Here is a 26545-nt window from a genome sequence, read left to right as displayed (position 1 = left end):
CATATTAGACATTGTTTATTTGACATTACTCTTTCATCACACATACATATCATCCTAGTAAAAACTCCATATTAGCTCAATACTCATATTCATGCACAAACGCAGTACCATAACATCATATTAAACATCTATATAATATACAAATTGGCTATGAAAATTGTGTTTACATCAAACAAACCACCAAGTAAACAGGCTTCATGTTTCTATGATTTAGATGTTTAAAATTCAATTGAAAGAATTATTGGAATAACTGCCCTAACATTTCTACTTAAACATGAGACTACATCCCAAATATACAAAGGGATACAAAGTGAGTGAGTTTAGTTTAACACTGCACTCTGCAATATTCCAGCTTTATGGCGGAAAACTACCCCAATATCCAGAAAAAAGTGCTGTCATGTCACCACGGTTACAGCGACACAACTGGCACTACAGTGGGAAAAAGTGACATGATATAAATGTTTTAGTCTGTGCACAAATGTCTGAGTCTTCTGTCCTGCATGTCTCCCGCCTTCAATTTTAAGTGGGTTGTACCTGTTACATTAATGCAGTTCTGACGGATGTTTTGCCTCCATGTACCATTCACACTAACACCAGAAATGTAATCAGCCTCCATGGCAGAGCATGGTGCAGTTCAGCTGCTCTGTCAGATAGTCTTGTCAATCAACCCTGTCTTCTATGATCCCTTGATAAATGCATAACTGTCAATAATAATGTTCTGAAACCCATTCACACCTTTGTATATCGTGTCAAACACACATCAACATTCATCCACAAACATGACTGTCATCGACCGTTTAGAATTGACGATCCATCCTTACACCAGTACTATATTTACACATACACACTCAACTCTCATATAGCTGCAGTCCCTCTACCGACTTGATAGGGCTGTAATGATCACGGAGCTACTTCCAGCAACTCTGGGCCCTGGTGTACCATGTCATGCATACTGACAGTTATTGTTCCACTGTTGCAAATCAGTGTATGTCAGTAACGAATGGTACTGGGTTCTTTGACATATACATCTTCAACACTTGAATTCAAGGACCCACTAGATATCATATTGAAAGTTATGATAAGATCCCTCGACATTCATGCTAAAGTTTGAACACTGGAAGTAGATACTCATGGTGTGAAAATGAATCATAAATGCCGTCTTTTAGGGTAAGTTAACAAATTGCCAAAACACTGCCCAAACTAGATGCCCAAACTCACAGACTATTACATTTGCCTGTATAATGCTCAGGAGCCCCCTTGAGAACACTGTTTTATGTCTCGTTGGGCACAAGCTGGTATGTTCTTTACCCTAATAACATGTGTATCAATATCCCCATTACACTATCACAGGGCGCATGTTATCATTACAGCCCTAGCACAGTGATGCACCACTCTCACACACCTCTGTCACTCAGTCACACTGACAAATCATACATTAATCTCTGCCAATCATAGTCTTGAGTCGATCTCTGCTGGTGAACAAGACGTAAGCCACAGATAGGGTCAGACCTATTGCCCCTCCACGTGCACACTTCTTCCAGCCCGCTGAAACACAGACACCATATATACCCAGTACCGTACCTTAAACCTCATAGTTTATTCATTAATTTTATTCATATCAATTCACACCAGTATTATTTAATATCTGAAGCTCAGAAAAAAATTACAACATCAAATCTCCACATATTACACACATGTACTCCATAAAAATTTCAAATGTTGACTGCTCATTCATCATTGAAGACATATAATATTGCAAGGCATACATGACATACTCCTGGTAAGACATAATTCCATAGTTAGTGGAATGACCCATATTGTAACCAGTAAAACTAAGTTATCACATGACATATATATCCCAAATCAACATGATATTTCTGGCAAACCACCAGAGATATATATACATTTTCTAGGAAATGTACTGGAACATCAGTTAGCTTTTCCCTACCTGAGCTCTTGTATAGGAAGCCAGTTGCAGTGCCTGCTACTACTGTGTTGAGTTCATCGTCTACACCACGACTAGTTGACAACACAACACCGAATATACTGTACATCAGAGCTGTAACATAGTGAGGTAGAGGTCAAGGTCAGTGTAGGCATGTGTCAAGGTCAGTGTAGCTAGAGGTCAGGGTCAATGTAGATACAGGTCAAAAGTAGTGCAGGAAAAGAGCTAAGGTCAGACATATTGACTGGAGGAATATGTTTAACAAAGTAACACAGGATGAGTTACTTTACTCATAAACAGCACAGTATCAGATAATCTGCCACAATTTCATTTCCAGCTAGCATTATCATAACTGATAGCATTATCATAACACACACCATGACGTAATAGTTCAGTTATTTACCTATAACTCCTAGAGTTTGGGCTGATGAAGCACCTTGTTTTGTGATGAAATTCAGCATTCTGAAAAGACAATGTACATTACCTTTACTACACTGGTCATGACTAAGTTCAGTACTTCCACTGTATATCACCGCACATACAGTGAATCCACATATCATCTTGTACAAACTTTCACAATTTATATACCCCGTCTATAACACGTTGTCTCTAGTAATGGCTTGTAATTTCATTATTGTTTACAATTTTTGCTACTATAGTCTATTGAGATCGCCAGCTGATAAAAAAATGTCAGCTCTTCTTACAAGGTGAACCCTCTTTGAACTCCTCTAATTCTAGGTATTGAAAAAATTATCTAAACTGCAGCGACATTATGTAACGAAATATATTTACATCTCTTGTGGGTCATAATATGTTTCCAAAAAAGAAGATTACAATCTGATATAAGGGGGAAAGTAAAATGGGGTCAACATTGGGCTCATGATTATTGCACTTACATAGCAATGAACATGCATGCATGTGGTGGTTTGTACCAGTTTGGTCCAGAGCCCTGTTTTCAGTGCTAGCCCAATGAGACACCACACTGCAGTTCTACATGAAAACCCTACCCTGACTCAGTTAACTGAATCAGAGGCAACCAAGCCTAAATGCTGAGGACCAAGCATTGTAACAAGAAGTAGCATAGTAACACATACTGGTCTGCCCTCCAGGCAGCCACATTATCTACAAGTCCATGGTCACTAGATATATGAAACAGTCACATACAGCTTTACAGCAAAGTCTCCTGAGAACTACAGAACAAGTGATTGTAAGTGCTCTTCCATGAACATCTCTGAAATCTGAATCTAATCTATCACAGATCACTTTCAGTGAGTTTAATTATCATATGCAGCATTTCAGGAAAACACGAGGCGATGTCTGATGGACACTTATCACTCTGAAATCAACAAGCACAGGTATCATGGGCATGGTGACAAACCTTGGATCATAATCAGGCTGGATGTAGGATTTGAAGCCATGATCACAAGAGAGACACAAGACAAATTGCTGTCCCTTAGAGGATGGGGTGACTGATGCTCTCAACTTTGAACATTTTGCCATTTTGCTGCATGTACTTCAGTTTTATTGTTTAATGCCTCACTCAACAACATAACAGCTAAATGATGGCATCCTGTAAATATCTAGTCTGGGCCCAGCAATCCAGTGATCACAATTGCTCCCTTCTCTGGATCATGCAGACCAACTGTTACATGTGCCCTTCACTAGATCATGCAGACCAGCTGTAACATGTGCCTTTTACTGGTTCATGCAGACCATCTGTAACATGTGCCCTTTACTGGATCATGCAGACCATCTGTGACATGTGGCCTTTATTGGATCATACAGACCATCTGTAATATGTTCCCTTCACTGGATCATGCAGACCATCTGTAACGTGCCCTTCACTGGATCATGCAGACCATCTGTAATGTGTGCCCTTCACTGGATCATGCAGACCATCTGTAACATGTGCCCTTCACTGGATCATGCAGACCATCTGTAACATGTGCCCTTCACTGGATCATGCAGACCATCTGTCATGAGACCATCTGTGACGTGTGCCCTTCACTGGATCATGCAGACCATCTGTAACATGTGCCCTTCACTGGATCATGCAGACCATCTGTAGCGTGTGCCCTTCACTGGATCATGCAGACCATCTCTGACATGTGGCCTTCACTGGATCATGCAGACTAGGGTTGGGTATTGCCAAAATTTTCGTATTGCAATATATTGCGATGCGTGTTGGCGTATTGCAATATGTATTGAAATATATTGTGAAAGTGTAACACATGGGTTAAGGTAATGAAATTACTGTTTCCTTTCTTTTGAAACGATGCAACTGGCCACTGTCAGGACTCAGATGTGTTTGTACAAGAGATCAATTGAAAATATTTCAAAATTGAAGACTTCTAAAGTTTGGAACTTGAGAAAAAGCGTCTGCAGCGGCGTCCGCCATTTTGGTTTGTTTATCCTTACAACGAGTGCCGGTACCCATCTAGGTTTTTTTTATTTAAATGGTTTAAAAGTCAGGCAAATGCAATTATATGACCAATAAACATTCTCAAAACTAGTAACGTAAAATAATATCAAGGAAAATGGTGTTAGTAGTTTTGACTACATGACGAAAATTACCGATCATACCGGGAGAACCGGTTCGCTAAAAGTGTACCGCAATATATCGTATTGTGATGTTCGAATTGCAATATACCGGTTAACCGGTATTATCGCTCACCCCTAATGCAGACCATCTGTAACATGTGCCCTTTACTGGTTCATGCAGACCATCTGTTACATGTGCCCTTTACTGATTCATGCAGACAATCTGTAACATGTGCCCTTTACTGGTTCATGCAGACCATCTGTGACGTGCTCTTTACTGGATCATGCAGACAATCTGTAACATGTGCCCTTTACTGGATCATGCAGACAATCTGTAACATGTGCCCTTTACTGGATCATGTGGACCACCTGTAACATGTGGCCTTTATTGGTTCATGCAGAATTCTGTGACGTGCCCTTCACTGGATCATGCAGACCATCTGTAACATGTGGCCTTTACTGGATCATGCAGACCATCTGTGACGTGCCCTTTACTGGATCATGCAGACCATCTGTAACATGTGCCCTTCACTGGATCATGCAGACCAACTGTAACTTGTGGCCTTTATTGGATCATGCACACCATCTGTAACATGTGGCCTTTATTGGATCATGCAGTCCATCTGTAACGTGTGCCCTTCACTGGATCATGCAGACCATCTGTTATATGTGCCCTTTGGATCATGCAGACCATCTGTTACATGTGCCCTTCACTGGTTCATGCAGACCATCTGTAACATGTGCCCTTTACTGGATCATGCAGACCATCTGTAACATGTGCTCCCTTCACTGGATCTATGCAGACCATCTGTAACGTGCCCTTCACTGGGTCATGCAGACCAACTGTAACTTGTGGCCTTTATTGGATCATGCAGACCATCTGTAACATGTGCCCTTCACTGGATCATGCAGACCAGCTGTAACATGTGCCCTACACTGGTTCATGCAGACCATCTGTAATATGTTCCCTTCACTGGATCTATGCAGACCATCTGTAACATGTGCCCTTTACTGGATCATGCAGACCAACTGTAACTTGTGCCCTTCACTGGATCATGCAGACCAACTGTAACTTGTGTCCTTTATTGGATCATGCAGACCAGCTGTAACATGTGCCCTACACTGGTTCATGCAGACCATCTGTAACATGTGCCCTTCACTGGATCATGCAGACCATCTGTAACATGTTCCCTTCACTGGATCATGCAGACCATCTGTAACATGTGCTCCCTTCACTGGATCTATGCAGACCATCTGTAACAAGTGCCCTTCACTGGATCATGCAGACCAGCTGTAACATGTGCTCCCTTCACTGGATCTATGCAGACCATCTGTAACATGTGCCCTTTACTGGATCATGCAGACCAACTGTAACTTGTGCCCTTCACTGGATCATGCAGACCAACTGTAACTTGTGGCCTTTATTGGATCATGCAGACCAGCTGTAACATGTGCCCTTCACTGGTTCATGCAGACCATCTGTAACATGTGCCCTACACTGGTTCATGCAGACCATCTGTAACATGTGCCCTTCACTGGATCATGCAGACCATCTGTAACATGTTCCCTTCACTGGATCATGCAGACCATCTGTAACATGTGCTCCCTTCCCTAGATCTATGCAGACCATCTGTAACATGTGCCCTTCACTGGATCATGCAGACCAACTGTAACTTGTGCCCTTCACTGGATCATGCAGACCATCTGTGACGTGTGCCCTTTACTGGATCATGCAGACCATCTGTAACATGAGGCCTTTACTGGATCATACAGACCATCTGTAACATGTGGCCTTTACTGGATCATGTAGACCATCTGTGACATGTGCCCTTCACTGGATCATGCAGACCATCTGTAACATGTGCTCCCTTCACTGGTTCATGCAGACCATCTGTTACATGTGGCCCCTCACACAAAATACATAAGTAGGAAGGTGTACTAACTGTGTTCTCCTCACTGCTCCTGTCAGCTGTGCTGCTCGGGTTTCCCGATATCCCGTCAGAACCCCATTCAAACCACCAACTGCTCCACCTAGACAAGACAGAAACAGTACCGGTATGTCAAACTGTTGGACAATCATGGAATTTTCTTGTGTATAAAATTATTTAGTGAATTCGTAAGCTAATCATGTTGATCATGCCAACTCATATATCAAAAATTAATATAAATACATTTGTAGGAGTATAGACCCGGAGCTTATATCACAATATGTGATTTGTGAATGGGTGGTTTTACAACCACTTCTCTCAAATTCAAAATCAAGACAGTTATGATAAATTGGGTCAGAATATGGAATTGATATGAAAAATGTGGTGATAATATTTATCTGCAGAGATGCCAACTCTGAACCTAAGGAAAACATGAGTCATGACTGGCTGAAAACCAGGTTTGAACACCAAAGGTGCGAGTTGGAGGTGAATGCGTGGCCGGCTCTGCCATTTTCTTTCACTTTCATACGGACTATGACATGCATTCGGAAAAACTTTGTGAAACTTCATCATCAATAACACAATCGACACCCAAAGGATCACATGCTAAGCTACTGAATGCATTCACCAGTGTTCACTCAAATACATCACCGGTGACTTACCAAATTGTATACAGTAAAAATAAATTTAGAATTTCTAAAAAAAACAGAGTTTTTTTAAAGAGAAATCGATGAGCAGATATTGTATTTGAAAATCGGAGTGGTTGGCATCTATGCATCTGCCCATACATTAAGCGATGAAGACAGGACAGGAAAAATAGAAGTACATAACACAGTCAGGAAAAATATAATAACATCAGTTGGAAAAGACTTTGATAGGTGCCATTTGTTAAAGGCAGAGGTTACTAAACATATTTATGCAGTACCTGCGAAAACAGAACCACCAATCTGAGAAAACGACAGCTCCAGTCGACCTCGCTGTCTGTTTGCACCTTCTGGGAATATGAAGTCTCCTTCGCCTCCCTAATGTTGAACAAATTCTGTCATAACTAGCCAATGTACAATATTACTCAACATCAAAACAAATCTATTAATTTCATATCATTAATGATGTGGTGACAAATAAATGGATTACACTTCGGTCATGGACCCTAGCCTTGAATATTCATGCCAGTCCATTGCCCGAGACACCTTAAATTGTGCTCAGGACATCATGGACATGTGAAAATCTTATCAAGCTTATGACGATAGTCCATACTGACAGGAAGATTTTGATGGTTATAATATATGCCAGTTCTAAACATAATCAAACTGATGCTTGATAAAGTAAAGGTGAAACAGAGTTTAATAATGATTTTTACCATTAATAGTTGTTCTACTTGATGAACTATTGAATAACCATGATAACCATTAATGTGTCTATGCTTTCACATTTCGAATGTACCTTGAATTAATTAGACAGTTATCTTTTAGGATTAAACACTAAGACTGACTGAGTTTGGTTTTACGCCGCTTTTAGCAATATTCCAGCAATATCACGGCGGGGGACACCAGAAATGGGCTTCACTCATTGTACCCATGTGGGGATTCGAACCCGGGTCTTCGGCATGACGAGCCAACGCTTTAACCACTAGACTACCCCACCGCCTCTTAAACACTAAGAAAAGACAACATATATTATACATACATGAACATGATGAATAATGAGCTTTATACAATATGAGACGTCTCAATATAAGGAAGTAAGCCACTCACCCCGCCAATATACGTTGGGTCTATGTTGAGATATGGTGACATGATGGAACCGGCTGCACCAGCTGTCACTGTCAACATGAACAAAAAGTGATTACAGAACAAGGTCAATACGTCACATCCTTGACTGGCATTTAGAAGTGATTCATATAACCGGGAAACATTTTGTCTGTCAACTTCTTTATAATGAGCAACATCTGAAGGAGTAGGAACATAATCTGAACATTTTGTTTCTTATAACAAAGAAGTTGACATCCATAAACCAGCATCAAACTCAGCAATTTTCCAGCTGTTGGACAGCCTTTTGTAAATAACGACATGCATTAATCAAGTCAGTGAACCTGACCACCTGATCCAATCAGTCACATATTAACTACCAATACTTAGCCTGATCTTCATGGGTAAACATATTTTTAGACATGTTCGATCACCGATGTTGACTCCAGTTGTGTCAAGCACTTGTGAAAACAAAATCGGCTGTGGGCTTAGTTGAAGTAAGTCATCATGAAGCAAGCTCGAAAAGCTGGCAGTCCTTTTGATTGTTTAAATAGACAATGCATAACACCTTCACAAAATCAATTGTGCTACTCAGAAATCAAAGCTTATGCTTATTGTCTTTAGCAAGCCCCAAGTTTCTTCAGAAATGAGCCAAGCACGTTTGTTAATTGGTTGAGTCCACTTGTGAGTAGGGTAGAACCAAAGCAAAGTGTATGGGTACTGAGAAAACATGCATTGATTAAGTGTAGGTGAACTGGGGTGCAGGTGAAATGAGTGTGTACGGGTTATGTGTGTGTGAACCTCACTGAGTCTACTCCTGCCAAACACTATGTTTGACCAGGAAATTAGTATGAGTTACTAATTCCACAACCTCAGAAAATATATAATTCTGAAAGTATATTGGGCTTGGTATGATAAAGTGTTTTGAAACTGGCATGTATAAACAGTTAAACATAAATTTCCAAGACTTTTGTTCAACTCAACTAGATTTTTATGCTCTGCATCACCATTTAAATAGCAGGCCTACCATTCAAACGGTGAACAAATCGTCAAAACTGAACTCGTATACACCAAAACAGAACAAAAACCACCAAAACTGCAACAATATCCTCTAAAACCGAAACAATACATCTGTAATGGAAGACTAATTGTTTGAAATGGAAACAAAACTCGTGTATCAGCTACAAGCGTGCGTGAGAACGGTCACCGAGCGTACAAAACGGCATTCATAGCATCCCAACATGGCAGTCATAGCATCCCGAAACGGCATATAAATCGTCAAAGATGGCGGCGAGGGGAGACGAATAGGCTTTGGTAGGCGTGCTCTTGTAGCTGATACGCGAGTTTTGTTTCCATTTCAAACGATTAGTCTTCCATTACAGATGTATTGTTTCGGTTTTAGAGGATATTGTTGCAGTTTTGGTGGTTTTTTGTTCTGTTTTGGTGTATATGAGTTCAGTTTTGATGATTTGTTCACCGTTTGTATGGTAGGCCTGATTAGGGTGCTATACTTATCCCAATGATGATTGTATCATTTATTATCCCAAACTGCCTTCCACAGGAGATATTGCGAGATCAATTGATATCTGCTGTGTACTGTCGGAAACTGTGTTTTTCACCTTTATCTGTACAATTTATGTCGTTAATATGTGAAAGTATGAAATAGTTGTTAAACTAAGTTCGGCCTAACTACAGTCTCAGTGGTGGGGAGATAGGAAACATAAAAAAGGACTTAACTGAGGAGAGATTAGTGCAGAAATGAGCCATGCATTTTTTTTTCTAAGTCCAAAGCGACTTGGAAGAGACCATGTATATATGCAAACTAGTGTGCGATGATTTTGTATTACAAATGACACTTTTTAAATACTCATTTTGAAATTAAACATAACTTCATTATAAACAATAGCTGACATAAAAAATTATAACTTTGATACTAAAACTATAAAGGTTTTAACATGGAGTCTCACTATCACTATAAAAAGAAACAGGTAGGAGGGGTTGTCTCAAAAGCAAAACCAGGACGGATGTAGCAGACGATGGTTGGGGGCAGAGATATCAGCTAAGATAATCCTTTAGGGAAATTAAACTGGATTTTGTACAATGCCCTGACAATGCTATGACATTATAAACTGATGATGATGTCACAATGCTATGACATCGCTGCACTGCAAGTCTAATGACAGATCCGTGTTCATTTTCATTGAAAACTACAGAAGAGTGATTTTTGATGATAAATAGAATCTCACACTCGTGTCTAATGATATCAAAGATATCAACACTCGTTGATAAAAGTAAAAATATGCTCGACAAGCCTCGGATATTTTAACTTTATCAACGAGTGGTGATATACTTGATATCAAAACAGAAGACACTCGTATAAGATTCTCTATATATTCCTCAGGTACGACTTTCTGATATTCCTCCTTGTGTCTCTTTCAGATAAACTGTCGGGGTTTTAGAACTACACTCAAGGGCAGCAAACGCCTGAATATAGTAACATCTAGATTTCTAAGGTTATCGTCAACTCCTCAACTTGACATAACCAGAACCATGACTGTCTTGTTTATCATACACAGCTAAGCAAATGTCATGGCAATCAACGTTACTCATGAAATGACTTGCATCATGTTCGAAGATTGATAGGTACCCAAAGAACGATTTAATATATTGATCAAAGATATTTACCTGGCACATTCATGCTCGGGTCATTAGAAGAATAGGGAGAAAATATACTGGCTCGTCCTTTTGAGGATCCATTTTGTTATTTAGATCTCAGATATCGTTCTCCTGTTGACATTCACAGGCACATGCAACACGCCGAATGTCTGAGAAGTGCGTCTGCGTGACGACCTTGAGTAAACTGGTCCGCTGCATACTTAACGCTTTCAGTTTCATCTATAGACAAGCACCTAGTCATATTTTCTGTAAGAAATAATAAGCAAAATGGCTTGATAATATTTTGATATTTCAATTATGCTGATCAAATTGATATATCACAAGAATAAATATATAGTTCAAAGGTAATGCGCGAACAATACAATAACTTCCGGTTGACCCAAGGTCACTCCAGAGCACATGGTTTGTCAAAATAACGAAGTAAGAGAAAAATCAGAAAAGAAACTGACAAGCTCTTCTAATCTGTTTGGTTATCCACACTCACAGGTTTGTTCTCGTTTCCCACCCGTCTTTGGGTAACTGCCAATCAGTAAACCTATTTTGGTCAAGATGCTGATGTCATGCAAGTCTAATGACAGATCCGTGTTCATTTTTCATTGAAAACTACAGAAGAGTGATTTTTGATGATAAATAGAATCTCACACTCGTGTCTAATGATATCAAAGATATCAACACTCGTTGATAAAAGTAAAAATATGCTCGACAAGCCTCGGATATTTTAACTTTATCAACGAGTGGTGATATACTTGATATCAAAACAGAAGACACTCGTATAAGATTCTCTATATATTCCTCAGGTACGACTTTCTGATATTCCTCCTTGTGTCTCTTTCAGATAAACTGTCGGGGTTTTAGAACTACACTCAAGGGCAGCAAACGCCTGAATATAGTAACATCTAGATTTCTAAGGTTATCGTCAACTTGATATCCTCAACTTGACATAACTAGAACCATGACTGTCTTGTTTATCATACACAGCTAAGCAAATGTCATGGCAATCAACGTTACTCATGAAATGACTTGCATCATGTTCGAAGATTGATAGGTACCCAAAGAACGATTTAATATATTGATCAAAGATATTTACCTGGCACATTCATGCTCGGGTCATTAGAAGAATAGGGAGAAAATATACTGGCTCGTCCTTTTTGTGGATCCATTTTGTTATTTAGATCTCAGATATCGTTCTCCTGTTGACATTCACAGGCACATGCAACTCGCCGAATGTCTGAGAAGTGCGTCTGCGTGACGACCTTGAGTAAACTGGTCCGCTGCATACTTAACGCTTTTAGTGTCATCTATAGACAAGCACCTAGTCATATTTTCTGTAAGAAATAATAAGCAAAATGGCTTGATAATATTTTGATATTTCAATTATGCTGATCAAATTGATATATCACAAGAATAAATATATAGTTCAAAGGTAATGCGCGAACAATACAATAACTTCCGGTTGACCCAAGGTCACTCCAGAGCACATGGTTTGTCAAAATAACGAAGTAAGAGAAAAATCAGAAAAGAAACTGACAAGCTCTTCTAATCTGTTTGGTTATCCACACTCACAGGTTTGTTCTCGTTTCCCACCCGTCTTTGGGTAACTGCCAATCAGTAAACCTATATTGGTCAAGATGCTGATGTCAGTAATTCGCTTGTTAGTCCAAGACGGATCACAATCTAGTGATATTATTATGATAGTGAGATATATTCCCATTGTTGCTTTCAATGAATAACGCGACATGTTCTGAGAATTTATTCAACCATAACATAATTGATCGTTGCTTAATTTCAATTTCGTGTAATAATTCGTTTTAATTGCACAATTTCAGAAGAACAATTAATTGATATTAACTTCACTGCTTCCAATGATCCTGAAGTGAAGACAGAGATTACAGTGTTTGCTGTGAGCAAGACTGTTGATGAGAAAACAGCAGGAAGGCACCCATTGCAAGAGCATGGATGAGATTCCAGTAGAGGGCATGAAACATGCTGGACCAGACAGTGTAGTTTCAGAAAATGGTGAGACGAATGATACATGTCCTACTGATGCCAATCTTGAAAATGTAGTTAGACAGAAGAATGACGTCAACATGGATAGCAAAGCAGATGTAACATGTGACTCTGGAAAATCAAGCCTGAAAGAGGAACATGAAACAAACAAAGAGGAAAAGAAAGAAGATAAAATGGAAAGAGAGGAGACAACAACAGAGACAATTATCAAAGTGGGTGGGTCACATGAAACAAATACGGAAGAAAATGGGAAAATGGATACAGAAGCAATGACAACCTCAGAGACAATTCAGACAGAAGAAGAAATAATGGATGTCAACTTCACTGCCTCCAATTATCCTGAAGCGAAGACAGAGATTACAATGTCTGCTGTGAGCAAGACTATTGATAAGAAAACAGAGCAGGAAGGCAAAAATTGCAAGAGCATGGATGAGATTCCAGTAGAAGGCATGAAACATGCTGGACCAGACAGTGTAGTTTCAGAAAATGGTGAGACAAAAGATACATGTCCTACTGATTCCAATCTTGATAAGGTAGCTACACAGAAGAAAGACGTCAGCAAAGTTAATGTAACATGTGACTCTGGAAAGTCCAGCCTGAAAGAGGAAGATGAGACAATTAAAGAGGAAAAGAAAGAAGATGCCAAAATGGAGACCGAGACAATAACAACAACAGAGACAATTAGTAAAGATGACAAGCCACATAAGACAAAACCTGTGTCGATGGCCTACCGTGGTGATGGGGATTCCAGCAGTGATGAGGCTGACTCCAGCGAGGATAGTGACAGCAGCATTTCCACAACATCTGGCTCAGACCTGGAGGAGCCCAAACCTGAAACTGTGTCAGACAGGTACAAACCATTTGAAAAGTTAAAGGTGTAGACAAAAGTAGGAATAATGAAGGATATGTTATAATATATAACCTGATGAGGAAATATTTGGTCTACTTGTACCATGTCTACCAATGTGTACATAGTTATTTCTTTCAAAAACATTCTTCGCTCTCCTGACTTAAGGGAAAGTGAGTTTATGTCTTGAACTCTCAGTTGTTAATTTTTTTCATTTGACATCTTTAAACTGCAAGGCCATGGAGCTGAAACTTTCTAATAATCCCAGTTTTGCTGTCTCTGAATTTTAAAATGGCCACCAGAATTTCTTCTTAATTCATAATTTTCAGAGCCTGACAATAAAGTATGTCAGATTCAACAGTGAACATGCTAAATCACCATGAACACACAAGATTAGCAATTAGTAATTGTCTTGTGAACCAATCATTTACTGATCAGTCAGATTATATGAGAGCAGAATGTCATAAAAACAAGTACCTTGGCTTGAGTTATTGAACAGTCTCAATACAGCTTTATTTATCTCGCTGGACATAAGATAGATATATTCAAGGTGTCATGTAGTTACAAAGCAGAAGGATATCAACTTAGATAGCCAAGTAGATGTAATATTTGACTCTGGAAAGTCCAGCCTGAAAGAGGAAGATGAGACAAATAAAGAGGGTATGTCTTTGGGCCCATACTTGTACTGCATTTCAATTCCAACCTTTGATCAACAGGGAAGAAGAGGAAGAGGAAAAACCGGGGAAGAAGAAGAAAGCTTTTGATGGTATCCGAACACGAGGGGAACTCTACCCAGAGGTGATGTTACAAAAATCCTGACCCTGATTTCATTTGTTTTCATCACGTCTACAATGACAATTGTGTCATTGGTATAGCATGTGTGTCCATAACTAACACCAAGACCATATTTCCTGAAAGTCAATTATGACTGGGGCTGTTTTGTTGCAGGAGTTACCCCCCCTGGAAGAACTGAAAATTTCTGTTGATGAAACTGTGGAGATGCAAGAAATTGGAAAGGTTTCTGGAATTGTTGGCATTCTAGGTCAGTGGATTTGAGAGTGGAACATTTTTGTATATTTTTGTTTTCATTTGGAAACAGTCCAGATAACAATTGTCACATCTGTGCAAGGAAATAGGGTCATTAATCATTGTATTGTACCTGATCAATATAATCAGCTATTGATTACCCTTTTAATGAAGATTCTTATGTTATGTTGCTATCAGTCATCATTCAAGCCAGCAAGAACATGCCTGCCCTGGACGAGGAGACGGTGCTGTTCAACGAAAACAGGGAAGCGCTTGGGAAGGTGAGAACAGGATATGCCCACGGATGCCAGGTTATTTATGGGTTGATTTTTCTGAATTTTATAATTACATGACCTGTTTATTTCTAATTAAGAAGTGGAGAACAGGTGCCAACATATCTTGAGCACAGTTCTTTGTGCAGATCCTTTACACTGAGATGTGGATGATCTTATGGCCTTTAGATGTGTGGATGATCTTATGGCCCTTAGATGTGTGGATGATCTTATGGCCTTTAGATGTGTGGATGATCTTATTGTCCTTAGATGTGTGGATGATCATATGGCCTTACATGTGTGGATGATCTTATTGTCCTTAGATGTGTGGATGATCATATGGCCTTTAGATGTGTGGATGATCATATGGCCTTTAGATGTGTGGATGATCTTATGGCCTTAGATGTGTGGATGATCTTATGGCCTTAGATGTGTGATGATCTTATGGCCCTTAGTGTACATGTTCCTGTGACTTCCATATGCATGGTCCTATGACCCTAAGGTATGCTCAATCTTATGACTTGTAAGTGTGCAGGATCCCAGAGGCCCAGATAAGCTGCGTATCCGGATGATCATATGGCCTAAAATGTGTGCATATAAAATTTCCAATTAAGAATGAAAAATAATTGTTGTTTACCAATTACGCATTTAAAATGTTAGATACGCAAAACGTTTAAAACAAATGCGTACAGAATATATTTATAAAAATCGCTTGCGTAATGAAAAAGACATCGATTGCTATCAAGTTGTACTGTTAGTATAGGACAAGTGTTGTACTGTCAGTATAGGATGAGTGATTTTTTATGAAATCATTTCCATTATATTTAAGTTGGTTTTGATTAGGTATGACATAAGGCAGAACATACCTGCTTAGTAAACTTACTCAGTCACATAATACTTAGGTGAGTAAAATGACTGAAATACGCATGACATATTTGAAAGCAGTGGGTAACGGAAAATGAAATACCCACTCAACATTCATAATATCCACTCCAAAAAACTACAGCGGGTACAGTACCCACATGAGCTAAATCTTATCTGGAGCTCTGAGGATCCTATGGCCCTTAGATGTGTATGATTCAATGACCCACATGTTGACTGACACAGCTGATTTTTAAAACTTTTTGATGTGATATTTTATGTTTGTGTTTCAGATATTTGAAGTATTTGGTACTGTAGCTTCTCCATTCTACTCTGTGCGATTTAACAGCCTAGACGACATCACTGACAAGAACATTGTCATAGGGTTGAGCATCTACTGTGCACCCAAAGAACAGGAGTACACCCAGTTTGTGTTTGTGGAGCAGCTGAAGAGGTGGGTTGATTAGCATTTGGAATGAGTGAATGAGTATGTTTAGTTTTATGCCGCACTCAGCAATATTCCAGCTATATGGCGGTGGTCTGTAAAAAATAAAGTCTGGACCAGACAATCCATTGATCAACAGCATGAACATCGATCTTCGCAATTGGGAACCAATGACATGTGTCAACCAAGTCAGTGAGCGCGACCACCCGATCCCGTTAGTAGCCTCTTACGACAAGCATGGGTTACAGAAGATCAATATCCTAACCCAGACCTTCACGTGGCCATTTGGAATGAACTCTTTCATTAAAGGATTTAACATAGATAATGATTTTTGCATATGCATAACACTTCATTCATAAAAGTTAGTAAAAAAGAATTGTACTTTTCAAAACACTGTGCACCTTTACCAGCACAGATGCAGATTCCGAGAATATATAAAGCCAATCATGTGGCTGTTTTGACATACTAGTTTGTCGATACCAACAGAGGAAGGGGAGTGCCATCATTGAGGAACAGAATAGTCTTTATACTTTATATAAGGAAACAAGAGAGATGTTGCTCTAGAAACACAACCTATTCAGTTTGAACCACCTTTTGAAAGTGGAAATAATGGAACTGATAATGATGAGTCCTGCAGCTGAAGAGAACAGAACAGAAATTGTATTCTAAAAAATCACATATAGTGACGCAGAGAGCATACAGCATATTGATACATATTAAAACATTGATACATTTGGCAACTTTAGAGTTAAGTGGTGAATTATCACATTTCATGGGATAAACAAATTTTTCGATATTAGGATGTTTACAGAAATATTGGGGTAGAAAATGATGTCTAAGGGCATTTAGTGCTGGACAGTATAAGAAAATGTGAAGTTCATCACAGACAGATGATCTGCAAAGTTGGCAGATTCTATTACATCGTTCAATGCCGTACCAATGTCCTGTTTCAATTGGCAACCTGTGGTTTGAAGTTCTAAATTTAATTAACCAGTGTCTATAGTAATAAGATAATTGTAACAAATAGAGTTCTAAAAATAGTGAATGCTTATACATTATACTGGTATATGATGAAGCAACAGCAGAGTGCCACCATAACTGCTTAAACTCATCAACGAGAATTAATTGTACGTAATTTGTAAGCCAAACAATGCTAGGTACAGATTGGGTGAGCCAATCAATACAATCCAGTATCCTGTAGGATACATTTGACACTTCAAAATAATGGAAACTTTAAATCAGCATTTGAAGACTATAAATTGTACATGACATTATAAAATATGGTATTTAATTTGCCATTACAACATAACATTTTAGCCCAGTTTGATATTATTCTAACTTTTACGGATATACTGATGGGGTATCTACCTAATTCACCATAATTCATAAAATCTGGAGTTGATTGCTTCACATTCAAAATATATTTACATAATGTAAGATGGACATGTTTGATGATGGTAACATTTTCACACCCCCCCACTTCGGCGCTATAGAGAAGGATTGGTTTAACAAGATTATCAAACAATTTCAATTGGCAGTTTATTGGAACATCAAATTGATGAATGTTTTTGAAGATAACAAACATTGCCTTATTAGCTTGTACAAAAAGGTGTTTGATTGCTCCAACGATCCGACCATTACCAGTGAAAAGTACACCAAGATACAGATATTCATTTGAAATGTCAGTAGGTGTCCTATTTAACGTAAAATTGTATTTCTCCTTTAGAAAATATAACCTTTTTTTTCTAAATTCACACTAAGTTTCCATTTTTTACAATATTGGTCAATTACATTCAAAGATTTTTGCAATCCATCACATGTTTCAGCTTATATGACAGTATTGTCAGCATAAAGTAATAACAATTTCATAAAGATACCAAGCTGGTCCTCAATTAGCTTATTTACATGTTCGAGGCCAGTAGCATCATGTTCATAAAGAAAACACTCAAGATCATTTTTATACAAAGCAAAAAGGAAGGGAGATAGATTTTCACCCTGTCTAACCCCAATCTTACATGGGAAGGCATTAGTTACTACAACATCCATATGCTCATACATATTCTTTATGATACATAAACATTTTTCATCGATATTACTGTGAATTAATTTATACCAAAGGCCACTTCTCCAAACAGAATCAAAAGCTTTACTAAAGTCAACAAAAACACAAAACAGTTTCTCTTTTAAATTTTGATAAATGTCAATTTATGATTTCAGAACATAAAATTGATCCATTGTAGAATATTTATTTCTGAAGCTGGCTTGTGCCTTACTCATTAAATCAATTTTGTGTGAATACTTTAGCAATTGTGCACTTAAAAGGGTTTAGCTTTCCTAAACAACTTTATAAAGAGATTCAGCAGGGTCCCCCTTGTTTTTATATAAATTGGCTTTATTTAATCTACTAGCCAAGCTTCAGGCATTACACCATTGTTAAAAACAATTGAAAAGCTTTACATACACAGGCATTAAAACATGGGTGGTTGCCTTAATAAACTCCTTATATATGGTATCTACACCACAAGCTTTATTATTGCATAACTTGCTTGCAGCTGAGAAGATTTCTTCTTCAGTTATGTCACAGTCAAGTTCTTCATTAGCAGGCAAATCACTCACATCCAAGCTAACACTGTCATCAAACTCACACTCATTCAACTCTTTAAAATATTATATAACTTATTAACATCAATTGAAGGCTTTTCGGGCTTCGTGTTAAAAGATTTTAATTAAAATTTTCAATTTTGTGTCACATGACCAACAATTTTTTATGTATGGAGCTTCATAATGATTGGTCACGTGTATTTCTGTCTAGAATAATTCCTATTCATGTGAATAAACCTTCTTACAAGTAATTTTTGTAAAGTTTTCACCTTTCACTAAGTTTTTTTGTCCCCTGCCGCAACGCGGAATGGGGGACTATGTATTCAGCGGCGTCCGTACGTCCCCATTCTTGTTAACGCGATATCTCATGAACTGTTGTATCCAATGTCTTCAAATTTGGTGACAGCCTACATTAGGGGATTACGCAGACACCAGTCGATTTGGGTGACCTTGACCTTATTTTCAAGGTCACGACACTTTGACCACTTTTCAAACTGTTGTTAACGTGATATTTCATGCACTGTAGTATCTAATATCTTCAAATTTGGTGACAGTCTACATTAGGGGATTATGCAGACACCAGTTTATTTGGGTGACCTTGACCTTATGTTCAAGGTCACCACGACTCTTCGACCTCTTTTCTAACTCTTGTTAACGCGATATCTCATGGACTGTTGTACCCAGTGTCTTCAAATTTGGTGACAGTTTACATTGGGGTATTACACAGACACCAGTTTATTTGGGTGACCTTGACCTTATCTTCAAGGTCACCACAGCACTTTGACCGCTTCTTAAACGCGATGTCTCATAAAACATTGCACCTAATGTTTTCAAGTATGCTGAGAGCCTACATTGGATGATTATGCAGACACCAGTCATTTCAGGCATCTTGTATGTGACTAAAAAATAAAAAAGTAGTAAATGTAGATATTCCATTCTTTAGCGGCGGGGGACATTGCCATATCAGTGGTAAACACTTGTTTTTTAAGTAGTACACTTTTTAGGTCCAAATTACACTTTTTTGACCTCCAGTATTACACTTAGGCCCAAAATAGGGTTGGCATCTCTGTAGGTGTCAATAAAACAGACATTGAGTTTTGTCTGTGACAAAGACATATCTATATCACAGTTAGAAATTCTGTCAATGCTAAATAATGACATTGCTTTTAAGTATCGAACTGAGAAAGTGACTCGGTAAGAAGAACGTGTGGTGAAATAGACAAATGAAATTATATAAACAGTTAAATCGGTAATCTACTGTCATAACATATAAAAAAGCTCGCGCCTGTGAAATATCAACAAAACATCAGAGAAATATCACATCAAAGCCTTCACCGAGTACTCTGCACCAGCGAAGGTTTTCCGTCTTGAAATGTCGAACGCCTCACTGGTTGACACATAGCTGAGTAGATCTAGATCCTAACAAGGTTCTTTTATGTAGAGTATTTTCTATTTGTTTTGATTAGACTACTCTTGCTCATGACCTTATAATCTGGACATCCCACTTCCAAGCTGTGCGAACCTATTCACTGCGCATGCGCTATGAGCGCAGTACAGCACAGCACAGCTGTTGAAACCACTTTTCACCCCAAGTGCTGGGGTGAATTTAGTGGATCGTTTGCGCTCCCAATTTCACGGGGTGTGGGGGTGTTTCATCGCCTTATTTTTCAACTTTATAAGATGATTTTTCATTTTTGATGATTTGTATCTGTAAGTCCATACCGAAAGGTATCGGAATCTGCAAAGTTGTGTTTTACGTTGCATGTGACCTTTAAGCAATCCATATCTTTTTCCAGTGAAATTGGGGAGGGCGATGGGGTAGCCTAGTGGTTAAAGCATTTGCTCGTCATGGCCTGGGTTTGATTCCCCACATGGGTACAATGTGTGAAGCCCATTTCTGGTGTCCCTCGCCGTGATATTGCTGGAATGTTGCTAAAATAGGTGTAAAACTAAACTCACTCACTCACTCCAGGGAAATTGAACTGCTTTGAAAATTCATGAAAATATACCCATGTGTTGTCTACAGAAGTTGATGTCTATATCCTTGAACTGTTTCATGACATGTATTGCACATGCAGGGGTGTAGCCATGTGCTGCATGTTGTTGGGGTAGCCAGTTCCATCACCCTCAATGTTGCTCTTTCGTAGCCTTTGATAGTGGCTGTCCATTTTTCCATCAGGCAACTAATCTGTGTGAAAGAGGTGTATGCAACTGGTATCACATTTTCAACATGCTCAAACCTATAGACATTTGTTGGCGTATATTCTATTTGACGAGATAGGTGAGGTGAGGTGAGGTGAAATTGGGTTTAACGTCGTGCTTGAGAATTTTTCGCTCATATGACGACGTGTGTATGTGTAGGTGCAGCTGCTTCTACTAGCCCAGACAGAAGCTGGTTTTATAGTGCTAGCCCACTGAGATACCATGCCGCAGTGAAGCATGAATACCCCACTCGGACACATTATACTGACTCCGAGCCGACCAGTCCTTGTTGTACCCATTAATGCCGAACGCCAGGCAGGGACCAACAAGTACCATATTTTAACATATTTTGGTATGACGCGGTCGGGGATCGAATCCGCGACCTTCCGCTCTCCGGGCGGACGCTCTAATTACTACACCACGGAGGCGGTCCGACGAGATAGATGCCTAAGTGAACATTGAATAATAACGTTGAGTGTAATATTGTTTAGACGTCAATTCAAACAACCACTATACTTATGTTTCTTAGAATCAAAGGATCTGATGCATCATGGGAAAACAACAATGAGCCACCATCTTGGGTAAGTCCTTATATTAGTAGCTAGGGTGATAGTTGCATATATCAGATTTAGCGTTCATATACAGTATGCACAAACAGGTATTGTAACCACTTGTGTGGATGTTGGTTGGTTGTTTAAAGCTGCACACAGCAATATTCCACGTTTATGGTGGCGGTCTGTAAATAATTGAGTCTGGACCAGACAGTCCAGTGATCAACAGCATGAGCATCCATCTACGCAATTGGGAACAATGATGTGTCTCAACCAAATCAGCAAGCCTTACTACCAGATCTCGTTAGTAGCCTCTTATGATAAGCATGGGTTACTGAAGACCAGTTTTAACCCAGATCTTCATGGGTCTTGACTACTATGATTTACAAAGGTTTCAAACCTTTTGTCTCTGTGAAACTGTTGTCACAAATAAGACAAATTGTATGATCTGTGATTGTTTGCTAGAAAATGTGCATGTTGTGATCTATCAATAATATTGATGGTTATATATTTGTCTATTCTTCTGTATAGTGCATGGAGTTTTCTGATGATGAAGATGAGAAGAGGATGAAGTCCAAGAATCGGAACAAAACAGCTCCCAAGGAGAGCAATGCCGATGATGAGTCGGCCAATAAAAAGCCTCGTAACAATAGGAAGAAGAAGATGAGGTGACGATGAAGGACATTGCTAGTAGATGAAGAATTAGAGGATAACAATTTGCTTGTGTGTTTCTGGCTGATGGGGGTGTAGTCTAGTGATTAAAGCGTTTGCTCATCACTCTGAATTCCTGGGTTCGATTCCCCACATAGGTACAATGTGTGAAGCCAATTTCTAGTGTCTCCCGCCCTGATATTGCTGGAATATTGTTAAAAGCAACGTAAAACTAAACTCGCTCACTCTTGCTGTAGGGGCCACTTGTGGCCTAGTAGTCTTAGGCGAATGAACAACCTGAAACGAACTACAAGTGACACAAGTAATGAATAATTTTGACTTCATAAGTTGCAGCGCATATTTTAAGTTAATCATCAGCATACAACAATTACAAGGTCCACATTCTGGTTTTCTGCATGCTTACTTGAACTGTGACGTGACAAGCTGATGACGTCATGTAACATGACAAGACATGATGTCATGTCTGTTTCAGCTGAATTACATGGATTTTTACATGATAGCACGTGGCGAATTACACTGGTCAGCTTCTTCAAGTAATGACAGTAGTAAATGCAGGTTGTTCTAGCACAATGATGACTGAAATGTATTGTTTAGAAGCATTCATGTTTGTTTTATGTTTCAGGGGCGAAGGTGGAAATGGAACTACTCAAGGTAACAGGAATTACAAATATTTGTCTGGGTTTTTTTTGTTTAAAAAAGATTTTCAAATATAGATGAACAGAAGTGATAGAAATCAGTTGTCTTATTGTCATTGGTCACGATGTGTGGTAATTTGTTTTTGTCTGACATGATGTTGGGATACAGAATATGAGAATATAAATTACACACAATGTTTTTGTTGAACAGACTCCACTCGTGGACACTCCAAGATGTCCAATCAGAGAGGAGGCAGGGGAGGACATAGTTGGCCGCCAAAGCAGACTGACAGCTGGCCTCCTAATGACGGTAGTAACTGGCCTCCAAAACCACAGGAAACATGGATGTCTTCTCAAAATGATGAATGGCAACCACAGATGAGACAATACGGGTCAAGAGGTCATTCTTCCCGACCTTTCATATCGCCACCTAATTTTCAGGGAGGCAGAGGAGGTAACAGACAGTCTGGTGGGCCTCGCTTTACTGCTCAGTTCCAGAATCAACCGAGGGGACCTCCTTTTGGTGGTCATCAAGGTCAGCACATAGATCACCAAGGTCATCTGTCAAATCATGGTTTCCAAAGCCACAACTTCAGAGGTGGTCCATTTCATGGTCATTCAGATGGTTTCTCACAAGGACATAGTGGGTTTAATAATCCTATAGTTGATACAAGACTGATGCAGAACTCGGATCAAGGTGAAGGACCATTCACCATGATCAGACCACCAAACTCAAGATCAACATTTGGAGGACAACCACATTTTACTGCTGGTCCAATGGGTGGTGGCTACCCTCAGAGGCCATCAGGGCCAGGGGTTACAAGGTTCACTGGAGCACCCGCGGGGAGGTGGTAGAGCTGGTCTAATGATCTGCAGGAGGTGACTTCAGGGGCTATTGGGGCAGCAAGGTTCACCTGGGCAGCCCCGGGGAGGTGGTAGAGCTGGTGTGATGTGCAACAGGTGACTTCAGAGGCAGTCGGGGCAGCAAGGTTCACCTGGGCAGCCCCGGGGAGGTGGTAGAGCTGGTGTGATGTGCAACAGGTGACTTCAGCGGCAGTCGGGGCAGCAAGGTTCACCTGGGCAGCCCCGGGGTGCTGGTAGAGCTGGTGTGATGTGCAACAGGTGACTTCAGAGGCAGTCGGGGCAGCAAGGTTCACCTGGGCACCCCCAGGGGTGGTGGTAGAGCTCGTGTGATGAGCTGAAGCGGGTGACTTCAAGGGCTACCGGGGCAGCAAGGCTCAGACAAGCACCTGTGGTCAGGTGGTAGAGCTGGTCTGATGAATGACTAGTACTCTGTGGCCATCAGATTCAGCAGTCAACATTGCAGGAATCACAGAGTTCTTCTTTAAACTGTCATGGCCGGTATTTGTAGACCCACAAGTCTGGTAACACTGGTTCCTTGTTTACTAGTGTATATCACATATGTTGCATATGACTTCCGAATATCCTTTTGGTTCCATTCATAAATATTACAATATTTACCAAATATAATATGCCCTGACAGAAACTACTGATCAGGCTGTCACATGCAGTTTTGGATCAGTATTTTATGGTAGTTTCTTGATGTTAATGTGCAATTTTGTTTATGTTTATGTGTATACTTTGATATAGGTTTAAGGTTTAATCATATTAAACAATTGAAATACAAGCGGGGTCATTTTTCTACTTTTGCTCATCACCCTTTTGCTCAAAAAATAATTTTGTTCCATGGGGATATATTACATCTGTATCCTTGTTACTTGTATGTCTGGGTCTAAAGAATAATGTTGAAGTGATAACCTGAATCTTGGTGATTTTAACATTTCTCTGTTTAACATGCAATTATGCTTTTGTACCCCATTATAACTAAGTTTCAGTTTGGCTTGAACGTTTTTGATCATAGATTCAAGTGCCAGATCGTCCTATTTATGTTTCTAGTATTTTCAGTGACATTCCTATGTCAGTCCATTTCAGCATCCCATTTTCCTCAAGCCATGATGTAACAGAAGTACTGTACAAATCAGTGTTAAACCTAACTCGCTAACTCCATGTGGCAGTTTTAAAGAGAAGCAGTGAATAGAGTAACAGGGAAATACATCTTTCCCCAATTTGCAGTATTTTAATGTCATGAAGTGCTAAGTTTGTGTGTAAATAAACGTTATTTACAAGAGTTACACTAACCTTTTCATCTAAAGTATATGTCTTGTTCAAGGAAATTTGGTTAAAAATGGTTTGAAATTGAATTCAGGGAAGGCCATAGCAGGAACACAGGACTTAGCTGGGACATGTTCCGCTTGTGTAGTGGTTTATTAACATCTGACAATGCAAAATACCTTATCAACCTCGTGTTTTGTTTTGTATGTGTTTCACAAGAGAATTTGTATTTCAAACTGAATTTGTATTTGTCACAATGAACAGTTGTCCCACTGTCCATGTCACTACCTGACTGTCCACAGCACCAACTATAATGGCTGCTCTTTAAGAATTGCACCAATAGTCGTCTCAACATCTCAGTTTAAACCAGTTGAACTGAGTATCGAGGAATAGCGATTTGATATTTCTAGCTCAATCCCTTTGAAGAAAACACACTTGGGTGGAGTAAAGATTATCTTGTAGATGTGGCCATTTCCATTCAGGCTGTTGGGTTTTCATTCGGATTGCTATAGAAATAAAAATTACACACAACAAATATAGGCCAATCTCTTTAAACGACCAGACCCGTAAAGGTCCGGGTTAGAATTGATCTTCAGTAACCCATGCTTGTCATAAGAGGCAACGGGTGTTCAGGCTCGCTGACTAGGTTGACATGTCATCTGCAGTTGCTGAGATCGATCCTCATGCTGTTGATCACTGGATTGTCTAGTCCAGACTCGATCGATTATTTACAGACCTCCGCCATATAGCTGGAATATTGCCGAGTGCCGCGTAAAACTAAACTCACTCACTCACTCACTTTAAACAACCATGCAAGGTCAAGTAAAACTATTGTTTTATTACTTGGATGAATCTTTTAATGAATTGAGTGTAACATAAACGAAGCATCAACTTGACCCACAAGTGTGTCTACCTGTAGTCTTTTCCAAGCCCAAGTAAGACTTACATGCTAGTTACAGAGGATGAAAAAAGATAAGAGCGTTCACCTCTCTGAGCGTGACACCAGTCTAAATTGAAGAGTTCTGGGCTCAAACCTCTGCCAGTAGAAATGTATACGTTCCTGTAGAAATCAATACACAGTCATATGCTTGAATACACCACCTAGCCAGGACGGAGGGTAATCAGGAGTTAGAAAGATGTATGCCTGTGTTCACCGGCCCCCCTTTGACAGTCCTGAATGACTAGAAGTGAGGTGAAATGGGGTTAACGTCGTGCTTGAGAATATTTCGTTCATATGACGACATGCATGCCTATGTATGTGTATGCGCAGCTGCTTGTACTAGCCCAGACTGAAACTGGTTTTATAGTGCTAGCCCACTGAGATACCATGCCGCAGTGAAGCATTAATACCCCAATCAGACACATTATACTGACTCCGAGCCGACCAGTCCTTGTTGTACCCATTAATGCCGAGCGCCAGGCAAGGACCAACAAGTAGGTCTTTTGGTATGACGT

General features: G+C 39.5%; 2 protein-coding genes across 4 annotated transcripts; one reads left to right on the top strand and one right to left on the bottom strand.

Moving 5' to 3' along the window:
* Nucleotides 1-12099, bottom strand: LOC124291708 (mitochondrial import inner membrane translocase subunit Tim23-like). Of its 2 annotated transcripts, none has more exons than XM_046728774.1 (7): nucleotides 11926-12099; nucleotides 8169-8236; nucleotides 7340-7436; nucleotides 6430-6517; nucleotides 2349-2407; nucleotides 1949-2059; nucleotides 1-1545 (listed from the first exon to the last, which is right to left on the bottom strand). In XM_046728774.1, exons 1-7 carry the CDS (start codon nucleotides 11996-11998, stop codon nucleotides 1436-1438), a joined length of 606 nt encoding a protein of 201 aa, XP_046584730.1. In that variant the 5' UTR covers nucleotides 11999-12099; the 3' UTR covers nucleotides 1-1435. The 2 variants fall into 2 exon arrangements, with proteins under 2 accessions (XP_046584730.1, XP_046584731.1); XM_046728775.1 differs by lacking the exon at nucleotides 11926-12099 and adding an exon at nucleotides 10848-11006.
* Nucleotides 11223-25277, top strand: LOC124291707 (H/ACA ribonucleoprotein complex non-core subunit NAF1-like). 2 transcript variants are annotated; one of them, XM_046728773.1, is made up of 10 exons: nucleotides 11223-11324; nucleotides 12665-13695; nucleotides 14409-14490; nucleotides 14641-14734; nucleotides 14917-14999; nucleotides 16145-16305; nucleotides 21629-21680; nucleotides 22182-22318; nucleotides 22945-22973; nucleotides 23169-25277. In XM_046728773.1, exons 2-10 carry the CDS (start codon nucleotides 12755-12757, stop codon nucleotides 23810-23812), a joined length of 2223 nt encoding a protein of 740 aa, XP_046584729.1. In that variant the 5' UTR covers nucleotides 11223-11324; nucleotides 12665-12754; the 3' UTR covers nucleotides 23813-25277. The 2 variants fall into 2 exon arrangements, with proteins under 2 accessions (XP_046584729.1, XP_046584728.1); XM_046728772.1 differs by lacking the exon at nucleotides 11223-11324 and adding an exon at nucleotides 12296-12403.
* Nucleotides 25278-26545: the final 1268 nt, after the last annotated feature.

The sequence above is a fragment of the Haliotis rubra genome, unplaced genomic scaffold, assembly GCF_003918875.1.
Source record: "Haliotis rubra isolate DU_JTF1 unplaced genomic scaffold, ASM391887v1 Scf5, whole genome shotgun sequence".
Taxonomy (NCBI): Eukaryota; Metazoa; Mollusca; class Gastropoda; order Lepetellida; family Haliotidae; genus Haliotis; species Haliotis rubra.
The sequence above is the reverse complement of the archived record's forward strand: the minus strand, read 5'-3'. Positions and strand labels throughout refer to the sequence as shown.